Genomic DNA, 17,385 nt, shown 5'->3' with positions numbered 1-17,385 from the left:
TCGGACGAGAAAGGGAGGAGTGGGTGCTGTGGGTAACTGACCAACAATGTCAGCCAATGGGCGTGACCGCACAGAAATGCACGTTTCCCTGAGATTAGAGCCCCCAGGCACCTGGAGCTCCCCATGCTTACAGGTGCAGGCAGTGCTTCCTGAGAGAACACCTGCAGCTGGGTGTTGGGCAGAGCACCTTTTCCTTCCCGTGCTCATGCTAGGCTTTGGTCCACCTCCCCCACTGTGACCGGGGAAGGGCCTGCAGTTTCTCTTGGTACTCCCGAACAAATGTTTTGAGACAGCAGTTTCTCTGAAGAGCTTGTCCTGCTGCTTTAAAGACCCTTTCATAAGGAGTTCTTGGAGTTGGACCCGAGTCAAGGCACTGGGAAGCGATGAGGGCAGTGAAGACGCGAGTCAGAACTTCCTGGAGACCGCTATGCAGGTGTCCTCCACCTGATGTGCCCAGGGAGGGAAGTCAAGGAGCTCCCTTTTCCCCAGTTCTTAGGCAAATTTTGTTTCCTGTGGCAGGGAAGATGGCTTAAGTCTACTGCAAGTAACTCAGTCTGGGGTTCACCTTTTTCTGCATAACAACCCCAAAACTTAGTGGCTTCAGACAAGTCACTTCTGTAGCTCACAGATCTGTGGGTTGGCAAAGCTGAGTCCGGCTGAGTCTTAGCTGGGGGACTCACGTGTCTGAACTCAGCTGCCAGTTGGTAAGTGGGGTTGCTTCCGGGGGTTGCCTGGCTCTTGGCTCGGGTGATGGGGGTGAGTGGGGTTCCTAATCACGTGCGCTCAGCCTCCGGCAGGATAACCCATGCTTGTTCACATGATGCCTGAGCAGGGTCCGGAGAGGACAGCAGAGGCGCAAGTCCTCTTGGGGCCCAGTCTGGTTCAGCGTCACTTCTGCTGTGCTCTGCTGGCCAAGCAAGTCACAGCTCAGATCAGCGTGGAGGGGGGAAAGGCAGCCTTTGCGATGGGAGAAGGTGTAGGGTTATTTGGTAAAGGAGCGTGGACAGGTACAGGGAGGAGTGAGGACTGTGGCCACCCTTGAATCCATCCTAAGGGTTAAGAAAACAGAATTTGCACTGTTGGGTGTGCTTGGAAAGTATTTCCTTAAATATGTCGTATTTTGCAGCAGAAGTTAACACAGCTCCAGAACTTGATTCACTGCCCATCCTTGTAACTGCAAAGAAATGTTGAATACTTGGCTATTGTTATAAAACCAAGATTTTTTTTTTTTTTTTTTTGGAGAGGGTTAGGGAGAGAAGGGAGGGTAATATGGGCAGCAGGTATGGGTATAAACTGGAAAACTATACATTGGGCTTCATCGTTGGAGGCTGTTTTTCTTAGCTTACCTGCACCTCCCTGCTCCGCCCTCTCTGATTGCCTGGGGTGCTTCAATGTGTCTGTTGGTCACCGCCATTACCTTGTGGGGAATCAACACCTTTTGCCTCTTCCAGGTTGCAGCCAAGTGCTACCAAAAAGGAGGTGCCTTTGAGAAGGAGAAACTGGCGCTGGCCCACAACACTGCCCTGAACATGAAATCCAAGAAAGTCAGCCCCAAGTAAGTCTCGGGTCATCTCAGGTTTGCTTTGGTGAGATCAGCAGGTAACGATATGGGCATTAGGTCAGCATCCCATGGAAACTCTGTTTTGTTTCCCCCCTCTCCCAGGGAAAAGCAAGTGGAATACTTGGAACTGGCTAAGACCTATTTGGAATGCAATGAGCCAAAGCTGTCCCTTAAGTGTCTGAGCTACGCCAAGGAGTTCCAGCTCTCTGCTCAGCTGTGCGAGAGACTGGGCAAGGTACGGCCCAGCCCGTGGCTGCTCCTGGGAGAACCAGGCTCCCTCAGGCAGACTGGGGGGAGGGCCTGCCTCTGCTTGCTTCAGAAAGGGTCTCCAGTTCTCCAAAGAGGTTGGCCCTGTCGACTCTAGGGTAGCCTTTCTTTCTCTACTTGTGCAGAGCTGGAACAGCTCGAGACTCGTGTGTGTGTGTGTGTGTGTGTGTGTGTGTGTGTGTTCGTTCAGGTCTGTGGGAATGTTTGACACCTGATATTAACCATGGGGAGGCCAAATGTTCAAATCAAAGGGAAGACGGACTTCAGAATATTCCTTCTCTTTCTCAATGTTCACAACCTGGGGTCGGCCTGGGTGAATGGCTTGGCATTTGCATGGTGGTTTTTCTGTGTTCCCCGTAATTGCTCTAGATCTGCACCAACCATTCTGGCAACTGCTAGCCACATGGGGCTATTGACTTTAAAATTTAAGTTAATTAGAACATAGGAAAATTAAAAATTTATTTCCTTCACCTCACTAGCCACGTCTCAAGTGCTTGTTGTCACAGAACATTCCGTCCTCACAGAAAGCTCTGTTGGACAGAGCTGCTAGTCCTGAGCACAGTGACTCATAGAGTGGTCAGCAGGCTGGTAGGGGGCCACACGCTATTATTTTTCTCCAATAGGGTTAACCCAGAAGTTGAAAGTAAGCAGTTAGACATTCTTACAGCAGTCCACCTTTGCTGTGACATCCAAGTGGTGATCATTTTCTTAGTGATCGTTTTGTACATAAAACACTGTATTTGTTTCAGGTGTCCAGCACACAGTGACTTGTATGTAGTGTGAGATGATCACCATAATACGTTTAATGTAATCCCCACACATGGTTATAATTTTTTTCTTGTGATGACAACTTTCAGGATTTACTTACTTCCTTAGCAACTTTCAAACATACGAGACTGTAGTCACCATGCTGGACGTTACACGACTCATTTTAACGTGTCAGTTATGATGGACTGGACGTGTAAAACCATCTGGTCCTTGACCACAGGGAACACGAGAGGTGGTGCTCTTCAGCGCCCAGGTGTGACTGCCGTATTTCCCTGGGGGCTTTGTGACCCTCCAGGAGGGAGGTGAGCTCCCATGTCTGTATGTGAAATGTAGTAACTCCTGGATCCTCAGAGCATCCCGGGCATCAGGTGGTGTGGTGTGGGACCTACTGGGAAGTTTGAAGCGTGGCCTCGATGCTGCCTGCCCTGCCTGCCCCATGTTTGTTACGGGATATGACTGCTAGGAGGTGGGAGATGGGGATGAGAGAGGGATTTCTGTGTGGGTGGGAGTTTTGGGTCCTGCGATTCCAGCAACTGGAATAGTTTCCAATCTCTCTGTGTCCCTTAGTTCCTTAGTGCCCCTTTCTCCAGTCTCTGATGCCACCAGGCGATGACAACTACAGGCCTAAGGCCATTGCTTTCCCTTTCTTGCCTGCCAGTGCCTGTTATGACCGAGCCAGAGCCCCCTTCTTTATCTGCTCACCTTGCCTTCCCCAGCCTGCTGTGCCCTGCCTGTGAAAGTAGGGGTGGGGGTGGGGCAGGAGGCCATCAGCATGCCCACATTCCCTTCTCCAGGACGTCAGTGCCTTCAGAGAGGTACATGCCACCCTGTACCTCTTCCCTTCCACTGCCACAGGCCTGACCAGTACATTCTAGGAGCTCCAAGCCCCACCCAGGGAAGAGTCTTCCTCTCCTTTCTTTTTTTTTTTTTTGCTCAGGCCCCTCTCTGAAAGGGAATTCTACCCTTGTCCAGCTTCAGGCCTCTTGGGTCCTCCCATCAAACTAACCAACCAGCCTGGCTCAAATTGACCAGCTCGGCAGGGGCCTTTGGGAAAATTCTGAAGGCAAATCCCCTCCCTCTTCCCAGCCCCCACCTGCACGCTGCCCTGGGAGGAAATGAAGGGCTGTGGGATTTCTGTCCAGGGGTCCCTCGGCCTGCCTCATTTCTCTCTCCAGAAAGTAGCATTGGTTTCCCTGGAAACCTTTCCAAGCCTGCGCTCTGGATGGCGGTGGGACCCCCCCCCACACACACACACACAGAGCAGAGCCGCCTAGTAGGGAGCTGCCTCTTAGAGCCACCCCCTCTTCTCTCTCCAGTTGGGTGCACTGGTTTTGGGGTTTACTGATGTAGCAAGATGAGTCTCAGAGCTCCCTGGTCTGTGGGGTCTCTGGGCACAGAAGAGCCTCACACCTGAATCTGTGTATCTGTTGGCCCTTCGTGTACCTTGTCTTGTTAAGTAAAACCCAGCTAAGATGTGTCAGAGGGCCTGGCGTGTGTATTTTATTTTGTTTCATTTTGATTTTCTTTTCTCTTTGGGCCTCAGGGGCACCAAGTGGAGCTATGAAGTTAAATATTCAGCAAGTCCATGGGCCCCTGCTGTGTGCCGGGCACTGTGGGTGCTCAGCAAGCAGGAGGCGAGAGCGCAGGGCCGCTGTCTCTGCAGAGCTGCCCTCTCTGGTGTAGGGGCGGGGGGAGATGAGAGATAAGCCAGTAGTATATAAGACGCCAGCGATGGCGAGGGCTTGGTGAGGGGACATAGGGTGACAGGGGCAGTGGGGAGCTGGCGTTTGAGCAGAGACTTTGAGAGCAACTGCCGGAGGGCACCGCAGGCAAGAGGCCACAAGGTGGGGATGTGTGGGCGAGTGTGAGGAACAGCAAGGAAGCCATCTGGCCGAAGCAGAGTGAGCGGGGTAGAAATGGTAAAGTGAGCGGGGCGCGGGGAGAAGGGGCAGGAACAAGTCAGGCAGGGCCTCGGAGCCCGTGGTCGAGACGGGACGTTGTTCACGTGTGGGGTGGGGGGGGTCAGTGGAGGGTTTGGATGGGCGGACTGACATGAAGCTAATTATTTGGATGCTCTGTCAAGAGGTCTGTCGGCAGCAAGCATAGAAGCAGAAACATCAGGAGTCTCGTGGTGGCTGAGGCAGAGATACGTGGCATGGATCGCCGCAACGGTGACGGAGGCGGTGGGAGGAGGCGGTTGTGTCTGGGAAATGTTGGGAGAGCCAAGCACACAGTGGGGACCGATGTCCTGATGGTTGCAAATCTGATGGGTGGATCTCACTGTGGTTTTAATTTGCATTTCTCTGATTATTAGTGAGGCTGTGCACCTTCAGTTATTTGTTCATCATTTAAGTTTCCCCCACTCCGAACTGCCAGTGTTTATCCTTGATGTAGTTTTCTTTTGTGTGTTAGTCTTGTGTGTGTGTGTGTACGCGTGTGTGCATGTGTGTGTGGTTGCAGGGATCCATTTTATGTTCCAGACCTGCCTCGTGTAGTGCAGTAGCCACTAGCCACATGTGGCAATCAAAATTAGTTACAATTAAGCCCTGGCTGCTGTGGCTCAGTGGATTGAGCGTCGGCCTGCGAGCCAAGTGTCGCTGGTTCGATTCCCAGTCAGGGCACATGACTAGGTTGCACGTCAAGTCCCCAGTTGGGGGCGCGAGTGAGAGGCAACCACACAGTGATGTTTCTCTCCCTCTCTTTCTCCTTTCCCCTCTCTCTAAAAATAAATAAATAAATAAATAAATAAATAATAAAAAAAAATTAGTTACAATTAAATGAAATAAAAAATCAGTTCCTCGGTTACACAAGCCCCATTTCCTCTGCTCTCCATTCACACGTGACGACGGGCCACCATCTTGGATGGCACAGATACGGAGCATTTCCATCTCCGCAGAGGGGTCCATTGGACGGGGCTGAGCTAGACATTAGTGTCTGTCTTCTCTCTGTTAACTACGTTGCACGGGTCCTATGTTGAGCAGTTTTGATGCAATCAAACCCTTCAGTGTCTCCCCTGAGGTCTGTTTTGTTGAAGACCTTCTTTACCTTCCAAGTCACAGCGTAGTCTCATACGTTTTCCTCCATTAGCTTTTCACAATTAGAGCTTTAACCCATCTGGAGCTTAAGTTTGTGTCTGGTGTCTGGTATGAAGTTGGATTTAACTTTATTTTTCTCCCTATAAAGAATTAGTTTTTCTCACATTACCTCTGTGTTAGTGTTTTTCACTGGATTCTAACAAATAGAAAGACATATGGACATTTTCTTTATTATTGAAGGTGTTTGTTTATTTTTAAGATAAATGTTATGTTCTGAATACTCTTAAGAGGCAAATTTTACTCTGTCTTAGATAAGAGATGCCGCCTATTTCTATAAGCGAAGCCAGTGCTACCAAGATGCTTTCAGATGCTTTGAGCAGATTCAGGAATTTGACCTCGCACTCAAAATGTACTGTCAAGAGGAGCTTTATGAAGAAGCTGCTATTGCCGTGGAAAAGTAGGTGGTTTTATTCTCTCCCTCCCCGCCCCTGCTCTCTGGGGGCAGCCTTCCCCGGGAGGTGTTATCCTGCTCTTCCATAGTGGCTAGACCATGTCACCCTTCTTCCACTTGAGTGGTGGCCTCGGTGTTGGGTCAGGAGCTCCTTGACAGCAGGACTCTGTCTTCTCTGCTCTCTTTATGAACTTTAACACAGTGTCATGAAGAGGAGGGGCTGAAGAAGATGTTACAAGTGTGTATATAAAATGCATAGCAATTTTGTGCTTAATTCTGTCCTTTTACCTTTGCCTACTGAGTTGACAATTTCTCTGATGTGTGGCTACATAACAGTAAGAGCACTAGTGGACAGCCAGGATCTTGCCTCATTGTGATCTACCGGCAGATGCTTAGCCATGTACACACACATACATGTGTGTGATATGTATGTGCACATAGCCTCAGTTGTCGGACACATCTGTTTAATATGTGACCCAGTGGAGGCCTCCTTGAGCCTTTAGCCTGGTTGATATTCCAAAGGAAAGTGGTGATGGGAGGGGTTAAATGTTGACAAGGAGCCTAGAAGCAGCATGTGGTTGATGTCCCCCATAGACCTCCCTGGTAGGAGACAGCTAGAATTAGAGTCTGTTGTTCTGCATTTCTGTTCAGCAAGGATTTGAGTCCCTTCTAGGTTCCTGAAAAAGTAGGCTATGGGTTGGTTCCATATCTTTTTTACTTTGTAGCAAATTATACATGCGATGAAATGAACATAATTAACCATAAAAGACATTCAAACTTTAGATTTTAATTTTTAAGTTTGCTTTTTTTAAAGTATAACCTATGTTTTTTTTAAAGAGTGCACATAATTTTCACCAGAAATACACTTGCATCACCAGCACCCAGATAAAGAAATTGAGTTTTATTTTTGGAAATGGAAAAGTAGGTGTCCAGGGCCTGGTTGGTAACTGAGCATATTCCTTTATGCAGGTCTCTGATGCCATTATGAATGTGAGGTACAAAATGGTGTGTATTAGTCAGTTCAGGATGCTGTAACAAGATGCCATAGACTGGGTGGCTTAAGCAATAGAAATTTATTTTCTCATAGTTTTGGAGGCTAGAAGTCCAAGATCAAGGCCAAATGGGTTACTGATAAGAGCTCCCTTCCTGGCTTGCAGGGGATGGCCTTGTTACAGTGCCCTTTCTTTGGTGCTTACACATGGAGGGCAGGAAGGAGGGGGAGTACACCCACTCTCTGGTGTCTCCTCTTATAAGGACAGGTATCCTGTCAGATCAGGACTCCACCCTTATGACCTCACTTAATATATGTATGTGTGTGTATATTTATGACACTGATAATTCAGAAGGAAATCTATTTTATTTATTTACATCTTTGATTGGTGTATGTGGCATTTTTCTTATCAGGTTACAGAAATAGTGCACTACTTGAAACTATACTTCTATTTGCCCAAATTTGATCACTATACTTTAGTGTACCATAAACAGTACATTTGAGTTTTATGGCTACTGTCTGGTTCCTGAACGTGCTAAGCTTAGCAGGATTGCACTGTGATGATCATTGATTTGTATCTGACAGATTTTATGGGTTTGAAAACAACTTGGATAATGATAATGCGTGACCTGGTATATATATATCTGGAATTTGCCTTTCTATTATTTCAGTTTCTCTGGGCAACTCTGAATAATTCTGGGCTCCCTTTTATAGTCAGTCCTTAGTTGAGTGGAGCTGTTATGGATGTGCCAAGTCTTCTTTCCTTCTGCTGAGCATCCTCATTGTCTTTAACTATTTCATATTATCCTGGATTTTAAGGCTTTTTCTGTCTCTGGCCTCTCTTCATGATCTGCTCTAGCTGAATGTGTGTTAACAAACACACATATTATATGTTACTTAATATTGCATTTGTCTTTTTCTGTGTTCACATTACAAACATATTCTTGGCTCATATAGACCTGCTGTACTAGATCTCCCAGAGAAGGAAAACTCTGACTCCAAAAAACCTCCGCTGCCTTGCGGCATACCTCTTCAGGGGAAAGGCTAAGGGAGTAAACCCCGACAGAAAATCCGGAGCCGGAGTCCCTAAGGCGGTTTGACGTTGTAGTCAACACCAGCAACTCCTGCGGCGCACCTGAAGCCAAGCTGTATTGACTCCGTCTTTCCCTTGGGTCCTTCAGCTGCGAAGAGAGGGGGGTCTGCTGCATGGGCAACAGCAGACCCTCCATATCACCCTGCCCAGGCTCTGTAGCTTCAGCTTCACTGGAGAGGACACTCCAGCGTCATCGCAAGATGTCGATTCAACACGGGAGGAGACAGATACCATGTCACTCCCGAGTCGGACTGCACAGCCATTCTCGGCGGTGCAGATAGACTCTTAAGAAGCTACACCATCGTCTCTCGAGACGGACGGCTGCCAACGACGACGATGACGAATCTTAATTACTTCCTTGGAGGCCCTGTCTCCAAATACAATCACACTGGGGATTCAGGCTTCCACATAGGAATTTGGGGGGACACAAACTATCAGTCCCTAACAGGGTGCCAGCTGTGACATTTATTGGGTACCCAGTTGTCAGGGTGCTGTACAGTGGTGTTGTAAGTAATGGCCCTGGCTGATTCCCTTGTGAGTTCACATGACAAAACTGATTGAGAGGTTTTTTTTTAATACTTCAAATACTTTCAATTATTTATTTAACCTCTGTTCTCTTTGTAGAAGAGCATTGAAATAATCATAGATTTTTTTGCGGAACTTTTTCCTCCCCAATTTCTCATTACCTTGTTTATTTTTTTCAGCTTTATTGAGGTATACAACTGAGTTTTTAATGATGCGTTGAGTTCAGATCTAAGTGTTGTCTGAGTCACTGGAGCCTCTCGCTAGGCTTATCTGAGTGTTCTTGGAACATTGTGCATACTGGATAGAGAGTTCAGTTGCTCAATGACCTGACTGAAAATACATTGAGGACATTTTAGATTTGAAAAGAAAATACCTAGGTATTTCCTTAAACTTGCTGAAACCATTCCTACCCCATCAGCCAGTGCGCTCATGAGAAGTATATTCCCTTCCTTCCTCTCCATTTACACCTCTTCACGGGGGGTCTGTGGCGCTAGGAGTCTGATGTTTGTAGGATAACCTGGGCACGTCTCTGGTCATGAGGAAGTGTATTTTGTCCTGTGAGAGTTCAAAAGTAAGCATGTTTTAATGGATTGTTCCAATGCCTTGAAATTGGCAGTGTGGACTGTGTACCAACTTTGACCAGCAGAACAAAAGGGAGCCCTTCAGAGCCTCATTAACCCTGCACTGACTCAGCCCCACACAGACTGACAAAGAGAGACAGCACAGGCTGGCTAATCAGAGGAAGACTAATGTAATCGCTGGGGTGTGCAGCCCTGTCTGCATCCTCTCTCAATCAAACTGAACGGGGTTTTATACCCAAAAGGACGATCATGCTTTTATGAAAGTTGAAGTGATTTATTTTTTAAGAATAATTTTGACTCTGCATAACTTTTGCCCTAGAGACTGACTTTCAAACTTACTCCAACTTGCCTGGGTTGCAGCTCTTGCTATATTTCACAGTGATTAAACACTAATGCTTGGTGCTTTTGGAGAATAAAGAATTCATTTTATCATTGTAAAATGAAGCATTTATAAAGAAGCTGCATAAGTTGAGGTCCTATTTTGCAATTTATGTCTACATGTGGGAATTTTCCTTAAGTTGCTCCGTGCTGTATTTTGGAGGAAGTGTTCTGTTGGTGGGGTGATAATGAGTTACCATTTGCGCCATCTGTCATTGCAGGTATGAAGAAATGCTAAAGGCCAAGACCCTTCCCATGTCCAAGCTCTCCTATTCAGCTGGTCAGTTTTACTTGGAAGCCGCAGCAAAGTACCTGAGTGCAAATAAGATCAAGGAGATGATGGCTGTCCTCTCGAAGATAGACGTAGATGACCAGCTGGTGTTCCTGAAGTCTCGGAAGCGACTAGCAGAAGCCGCAGACCTGCTGAACAGGGAAGGTCGGAGGGAAGAGGCTGCCTTGCTGATGAAGCAACATGGCTGCCTTCTGGAGGCTGCCAGGCTCACTGCCAACAAGAACTTCCAGGCCTCGTGTTTGCTGGAGGCTGCCCGCCTCAACGTGGCCAGGGATTCAGATGTGGAACATACCAAGGCCATTCTGAGAGAAGCCCTTGACCTCTGCTATCAAACCAAGCAGATGTCCGGCATCGCTGAGGCCCAGTTTCTGCTGGGGGCAATCCTGAAAGACTTTCACAGGCTCAGGGATGCCTTCGTCCGGTTTGACACCCTCAACCACTCAGCTGGTGTCGTGGAAGCCCTCTACGAAGCCACCAGCCAGTGCGACGCTGACCATCAGAAGGTTCTGGCCCTGGCTTCGGGGGGCTTGGAGGTCCTCCTCAATTTGGTCAAGGCTCTCAAGAGAGTGACCAACAATGCTGAGAAGGATATGGTCAAATCTTGCTTTGAGTTTTTTGGGATTTCCCAAGTGGATGCCAAGTATTGCCAGATAGCTCAGAATGACCCTGGACCTGTTTTAAAAATAATTTTTGACCTGGACTTGAACTTGAGAGAGAAGAAAACAAAAGACCATTTCTTGATAATGACTGACCAAGTGAAATTAGCCCTAAACAAACACCTCTTGAACAGGCTGTGCCAGATCACAGAGAGCCTGCTTGGGAAGACCTACCCGGGCATCTGCATGAGGTTTATTGTTGGCTTGGAATGTAAAGATGACAACTGTGAAGATTACCACAGACCTCTGCGGCGTTGTGAGGCCAAGTGTTTGATTCAGTCAAAAATGCACCAGGTAGCCATCAACGGGTTGCTTTTGGAAGCCAAAAAAGTATTCCCTAAAATCTTAGCTGAAGAACTTGAAAGAATCGATCGCATTTTGTCTACAGATGTGTATGGCCACTGCAGATCCTTTCTGAATGTCCTGTTCCCTAAGCATTTCCATCAGCGAGTGTTGTCAGAAAACCCCATGGCATGCAAAGAAATCCTCAAACCACATTACAAATTCTTCCGATCCTACAGGTTTGCTCTGAAAGAGTACATCTATTTTCTGTTCCAAAACGAAAGGGCACGAAGCCGCCGGGAGTCCACAGACCTGTGGCTGAGCGCCATGCATGCTTTCCTGCTCTCTTCCAACTACCCGGAGGAGTTTGAAAAGCTGCTGCACCAGGAGGAAGACAACTACTATAGGGAACTCAAAGCTCTCGAGTCTGAAAAAGAGGAGGGGGCTGGGGTGAGAGGCAGCAGGGTGAAAGGAATAGAAGGGAAATTCGGCATGCTGGCGCCCAACAAGGACGATGAGAGTACTGAGAAGACCCACCTGTGCTTTATCCGGCTACTGGAGAACTGCATCGACCAGTTCTATGTGTACAGGGACCCAGAAAACTTCAAGAGGTTCTTTTTCCGTTTCATGAATGTCCTTGTCAAGCGGTGCAAAGAACCGCTCATCCCCAACATTGGGAACACAGTGGCCCTGCTGGAGTTCCAGTTCATGCACTGCGGGGTGGTCCTGGCCCGCCTCCGGAAGAACACCATCCTGTGCCTCCCCAAGAGCTACATCGCGCTCTTGCACTACTGGGAGTTTCTGTTCAGCAGGAAGGACAAGGAGCTCAGAGACATGTTCTCCATCATTCAGGAATACAAGCCGAAGGATGTGACAAGAGCCATTCAGGATTTCCGGTTCCACCTCTCCTACCTCGTCAAGGTGCTATGCGGCTCCGAGAATGTGAACTTCAACGTCCTGCTCGATGCCTTCGGGGACATCGACTACGTGGTCTCCGGCGAGGCGGAGCGGACCCTGGTGCTGTGCCTGGTGATGCTGGTGAATGCCGAGCAGATCCTGCTGTCGTTCTGCAAGCCTCTTCTGTACGGCCACTTCCAGGAGATTGAGGCGAGGCTGCGGCTCATGAGCATGAACTACCCCGACCAGGTTCCCGAGAGGCTCCAGAGAGTGGTGAAGCGGGTGCTGGTAGCGGCCAATGTCAAATCTGTGGCTGAGGCGCTGCAAGACCTGCTCTTCGAGCGGGATGAAGAGTTCCTGATGGACTGTCACTGGTGGTGGGACAGCAGCCACAACAAGGGGGTCCATGGTCTCTATCACGAGGAAGTCAAACTAAACCGCCTGCTCTGTGTGGAGCCCATGGACTACTTTTCCGACCCCGAGTATGAGTTTGTTGAGGACGAGATGGAGGAGCTGGCGTTAGAAGACCGAGACCACCTCCTCGCCACCATCCTGTCCCAGAAGCAGTGGAAGGCTTCCATCCAGCGGAAGTTGAGGAGAGCGTGCCTGGTGGTGTCCCTGTGCATCAGCTGGAGGAGAAGCGTGAGTGCCCAGGCGAGGGGCCCCAGGGAGGAGCCCGGCGAGCCTGGGACCGGGATCTTCAAAAAGGCCGACATCGACCGAACCCAGTGCGACCTGTGTGGAGTGAAGTTCACCCGAGGTCCTGAGAATTATTTCAGCCCCAGTAAAGCCTTTGAGGGAGAGACTTCAGAGGCTGCGGCCCTTCTGGAGGCTGAGCTGGATGGCAAGGAAGATCAGGAGAGGAATAGCGAGTCTTATGAGCAGCACGTTGTCCTAGAAGGCCACCAGAGGCAGCAGATGGCCTACCAGAAGTACTTCAACTATTTCCACGAGGAGGTGGACCCCGCCATTGCCGAAGGCCAGCTGGTGGTGCAGGACATTGAGCAGAGCGTGTGGATTCGCAATCACCGGGGCTCCAAAGAGCACAGCCACATTCTGCAGAGGAAGGTCCAGGAGAACATCAAGAAGGTTGCGGATGCGGTGGAGGACCTCTACAGGCAGAAGGCCTGGGCCAGAGGTGAGGGACCTTTGGAAACGGGGCCCACGTGGTGTTAGAACCTGGGCCTGAGGACACACGTCAGAGCCAAGTCCTGTGTGTCTTGATGTCTGGCTTGGGGTGATGGGAGTTGGCATTTGCAGAAACACAGGTAGGGACTGTGTATTCTCAGATTAGAGCAAAGCTCCCTGGTTTGGACCACCCTTTCCCCAATTGAAACTTTCTGATTATTCAGGGCCAGGATGGTTCCCCTTGCAGTACAGACAAGAAAAGGGCTTGCTAACTAGTTCTATGGAGACGATATAGGGGGAGTGTGTAAAGTCTTAAGGAAACTCTTGAAGCTTCTGATTCATTCAGCAATCAATCCTGACCACCCACTCTGTACTAAGATCTGGGGGTGCGTAGCTGGTCTCTTCCCTTCAGGAGGGTTCTTAAACCATACCCAGGGTGAGCCTTTAATGATAAGAATTCTAATGTGGTCTTGGAATCAGATTTCCTCTAACTTCCTTATTAGCTACTTCTTAGCGACACTCAGTGAAGGTTTTATTCCCTATAAAATTAGTGAAATTGCATATTTTAGTATCATTCTATAATCCAGACACTGCGATTTGACGTTTAATGACACTTTGAACAAAGCTTCCTTGAAAGGCTTGCTATTGGCAGTCTCTGCAGACACAGGGTCATGGTGTCAGGCTAGCATTTCTTTGTCGTCTGCGCTCCTGGTGGCAGAAGGCGGCTGTGGGTCCTTACCCTGTCATTCTCAGGGGAAGCACAGAGACAAGGTCTTGGGAGGCAGGGGCTTTGGGTTTTGTCCTGGGGGCTCGAGGCCCAGTGGCGGCCCCTTCACTCAGAGCCCTTGTTCTTTGGTTCCCACAGCGGAGGAGGTGATGGCCCGGCTTGCCAGCGCTCTGATCCTGCTGGTCCAGGATGCGAGGGAGTGGCTGAAGAGAAGAGAGCTCCACTTGAAGGAGGAAGGTGAGGAGTCCTTTATCCTAGGACAATGCTCTGGGTCCCGTGGCTCTCGGTTCTGGCAACTGCCAGGTCAGTCCGAAGTGGGGCTGCATATGGTGTCAACAGTGACTGCTCGCTGTCCCAGAGCATCGCCCTGCTGAGTCAGATTATTACCACGTAGTGTGTGAGTTTCTCCAGCTGACCGGGAGGGCGTTATTCTGGGCTCACGTTAGTTGCTTTTTCAAAAAACCTTTGGCCACTCAAGAGCTGTTATAATACTGTGATGTTCAGTCACTACCTGTGCTCAAAACAGTGACCCTCAAGTATACACAAAGTGTTGCAAAGCCCTTTCTGACAAATATGGGTGCATGTAAGCTAATGATTATTTATTGAGTTTTTAGTATGTATCAGTGCCGTTCTGGGTGTGGGGATATAAAACAAACACATCTGTGAACAAAACAAACAAAATCACTAGGGCAACTTGCATGCGTCTTCCTACAGAGCATTAAGGGCTTGTGTGGAGTGACTCAGGTTTCTCTCCTGACAGTTATCTCGCCAAGTTCTATTTGATCTGGAGAGTCTTCTCTCCTGCCCATTCCAGCTGCTGCCCCCTCCCTGCCTGGCTTCATTTCTCCTTACTCTGAGTATTTCACTCACTCCAGGTGGCCTTCCTGTGAGTCCTTTAAATCCAAACGCTACTGGAAAATCCAGACCCCAGAGCTGGGGAACCTTTGAGGAGACTTGGCTCAAATGTCTGTGCCAATAAAAAATTTGGGACTGTGATTTTTGTTATTGTTTCAAAAGGAAGGTAACCGATATATCAACTCAAGTGGGTGGTGGAGTTTAGGTTTTGTTTGATTTCTTTCATTTAAAGGGCCTCTAAGATAAGGCTGGAGGAGCCAGCCTATAGGAGAACTTAATTCTAGAGAAGCGTGTTTACTGTGGGTTTGGCTCATCCTGGGGAGCAGCATCAGTACTTGGAGAAAACTCCCCCTCTCTGACACCTGGTGGAAGGAAGGCCTTTTCCCACTTAATTGAAAATAACAGTTACAGAGATATTAGGTTTTACTAGGATGTTATATTTTGCCTTGGAGTGGGGGAAAAAAATCACCATTCTACATGTTTCTTTTTGTTGTTGTTTCGTTTGCTTTTTAAATAGGTATCCTTCAGGAAGACGATTACGAAAACGAAGCCGAGGACTTTGGCGAGCTCCGTCCCAGACGGCGTCCACGGAAAAGTGGGAAGCAAAGGAAATACTAAGGGCCACACTGCTGCCGCCACCAAAACCTTCAGAACATTCCATCCAGACGTAGCATTCTGCGTGCTGGGGCAGAAGAGAGAAGGATATCAGTTAGCATAAAAAAGTAGGGGAGTATAGCAACCTCTTTGCTTTTGGTTCTCGCTGCTTCTCTTTCCCTGGTGGCTTAGGGACTGACTGCTCCCTCGGAGCGGGGTCCTCTGTTGCTTTCTCGTTTCCAGTCTCGCATAGTACACCTGTCCGATGTGAGGAGCCATCACTGTGGGGACTCCTCAGCCCAAAGCCCCCAAGTCCTCTGGTCCGAAACCTTCACGACAGGCGTCAGTAGAAGGGACTCCCCTCTACCCAGAGGGGCCGCTGCCCTGGACCAGGAAATCCCTCCTTGGATTCGCTCATCTCCTTTCACACAGCTGCACCAAGATCTGTGTGTGCCTGGGTCGGTGCGGGGCCTGCCGCCGGCCACCTCTGACCCCGGGCCACGCTGTGGTCATCTCTGAGCCTACTTGGAGCGTAGTTTGTTTCCTTATACACGTTAGTCTTTTCTCTCTGTGGCAGCCTCTCTGCCCTCCGTCACCTCCATGCCACCCACCCCCCCCAAATCATCAGCTACCTGTGCAGGTCACGGTTAGACTACCTCAGAATGTAGTCAAGAATCCCCCCCAGTGTGCTTTGGGGGGCCAGCTACAGGACCTTCCCCCTTGAAAGACAGGCTGGGGGGCGTTGCTGGGGGCTTCCCAGCCTGCCTCGCCAAGGTGGTCCTAAGTCTGCCTTGGCTCTGGTACAGACATTTCAAAAAGTGTTCCGTATGTCGCTTTGTGTGTCTAGTCCCCTCGGTCCTCCCTGGCAAGTTTGTCACCGTAGCTTAGGTTGACATTTGGATGAGTTTTCTGCCACGGAGCTCACCACGGTGGGGCCAGGACCTGCAGCAGTGCAGACGAGGGACACGTGGACAGGGCAGGAACCCGTGGTTCAGTGCCAATCGCAGGGACAGGGCTGTGAATCACTGCCCGGGGCTGGGAGGCCCCGAGAGAGGAGGGCTGGGGTGGGTCTGCTTGCAGGAGGCCACTGCTTCCTGCCCCCACCCCACTGGGCCCGCGGCCATCTGCGGCGTGCCACCTGAGAAGCCTTCACCCCCTCTCATGACCACTGCCCACCATTCCCCAGCCCCTCAGCTCAGCCTGGCATGAAAGGTCAGGTTCCCCTCGGCCATTCCATGTTGTCATCATAACAGACCCGGCTTCTTCCCACGTTGCTGCTGCTTTTGCTGCTTCTGGTTTTCTCTTCCCCGTCTTTCTAAATGGCTCTATTTCCTTGAAGTGTTTATGTTTCTAATTTTTATTACTTATGTTTATAAGTTTTATTGCAGGTGGGGGTTTTTGTTTTTTGTTTTTTTATGAACTTCACTTGGCAGAAAAAAAAAGTAAAAAAAAAAAAACCTATCAAATCTTGCTGTATTATCACATTTTTATAAAGTTAAATCATTTCTCTTACATGCTGCTATCCATCTGTTTATTTCTGGTCTCCGCTCAGAGAGTAACGGGGTAAATCTTGGGGCTGGCGCTTCTGGTCAGCAGGTTGATGCTGATCAGGATGGAGCTTGCTGAACCCCTGAAGTTGAGGCAGGGACAGAGGGAAGCACAGCCCAGGACTTGCAGCTGGTCGCGGCGGCTCCTTCCCACCTGGATGCTCCTGAGCACGCGGGGTGTGGACTGTATACAGCTTCTCAGTGCCAGCTGTTGGGGCTGCCCCCTAACAAGAACATTGTCCTGGGAGGCAGGGGACCTGGAGTGGAATCCTCGTCCTGCCCCCGATGAGCCATGTAACCTGGGGTGAGTCACATGTCAGTGCTCCCTGTGCCTAAATGCGGCCCCACCCTCGGGGGCTCATGAGCCGGTGTGGGGGAGAGATGGGGACAGGGAAAGGCAGCATGATGGGAATGTGGGTCCCACGGGGAGGTAGCAGCAGCATTCACATAACCAGGCCGGGCCTCGGTTTCCCCGTTTGGGAAATGAGTGGGCTAGGATTTCTTCCTGCCGTGCTGCAGAGGGGTCCTGTAGGTTGTTGCCATGGGGTTGAACACCCTTGGGTCTTGGTTGTGTGTTCTCAGGGCTCGCTTGCGCTGGGCGAGCAGGACAGCTGGGTCTAAGAAAGCCAAGTGTCCTCTGGCCCTATGCTTCAAGGTCCAGGGGCTCAGGCCTGCGGACGACAATCCTGCTACCTTCCAGATCGGCACTGTGAGGAAGAACTGCCTCGCGAGACCTGCTCCCAGGCATCCCTGCCCT

General features: G+C 49.6%; 1 protein-coding gene across 1 annotated transcript in view; it reads left to right on the top strand.

Annotated features, from left to right (window-relative positions):
- The window catches only part of TRANK1 (tetratricopeptide repeat and ankyrin repeat containing 1), a 71,693-nt gene extending 56,087 nt beyond the window's left edge, over positions 1-15,606 (top strand). Inside the window, exons 18-23 of the mRNA XM_090284478.1 lie at positions 1,452-1,555; positions 1,664-1,796; positions 5,943-6,088; positions 9,872-12,915; positions 13,771-13,869; positions 15,005-15,606. Of these exons, the coding sequence (XP_090140604.1) occupies positions 1,452-1,555; positions 1,664-1,796; positions 5,943-6,088; positions 9,872-12,915; positions 13,771-13,869; positions 15,005-15,105 (3,627 nt within the window). The 3' untranslated portion in view covers positions 15,106-15,606. The remainder of the gene's footprint in view (positions 1-1,451; positions 1,556-1,663; positions 1,797-5,942; positions 6,089-9,871; positions 12,916-13,770; positions 13,870-15,004) is intronic.
- Positions 15,607-17,385: the final 1,779 nt, after the last annotated feature.

The sequence above is a fragment of the Furipterus horrens genome, unplaced genomic scaffold, assembly GCF_987537825.1.
Source record: "Furipterus horrens unplaced genomic scaffold, mFurHor1.1.pri manual_scaffold_7, whole genome shotgun sequence".
NCBI lineage: Eukaryota > Metazoa > Chordata > Mammalia > Chiroptera > Furipteridae > Furipterus > Furipterus horrens.
This window is presented reverse-complemented; position numbering and strand designations above follow the sequence as displayed.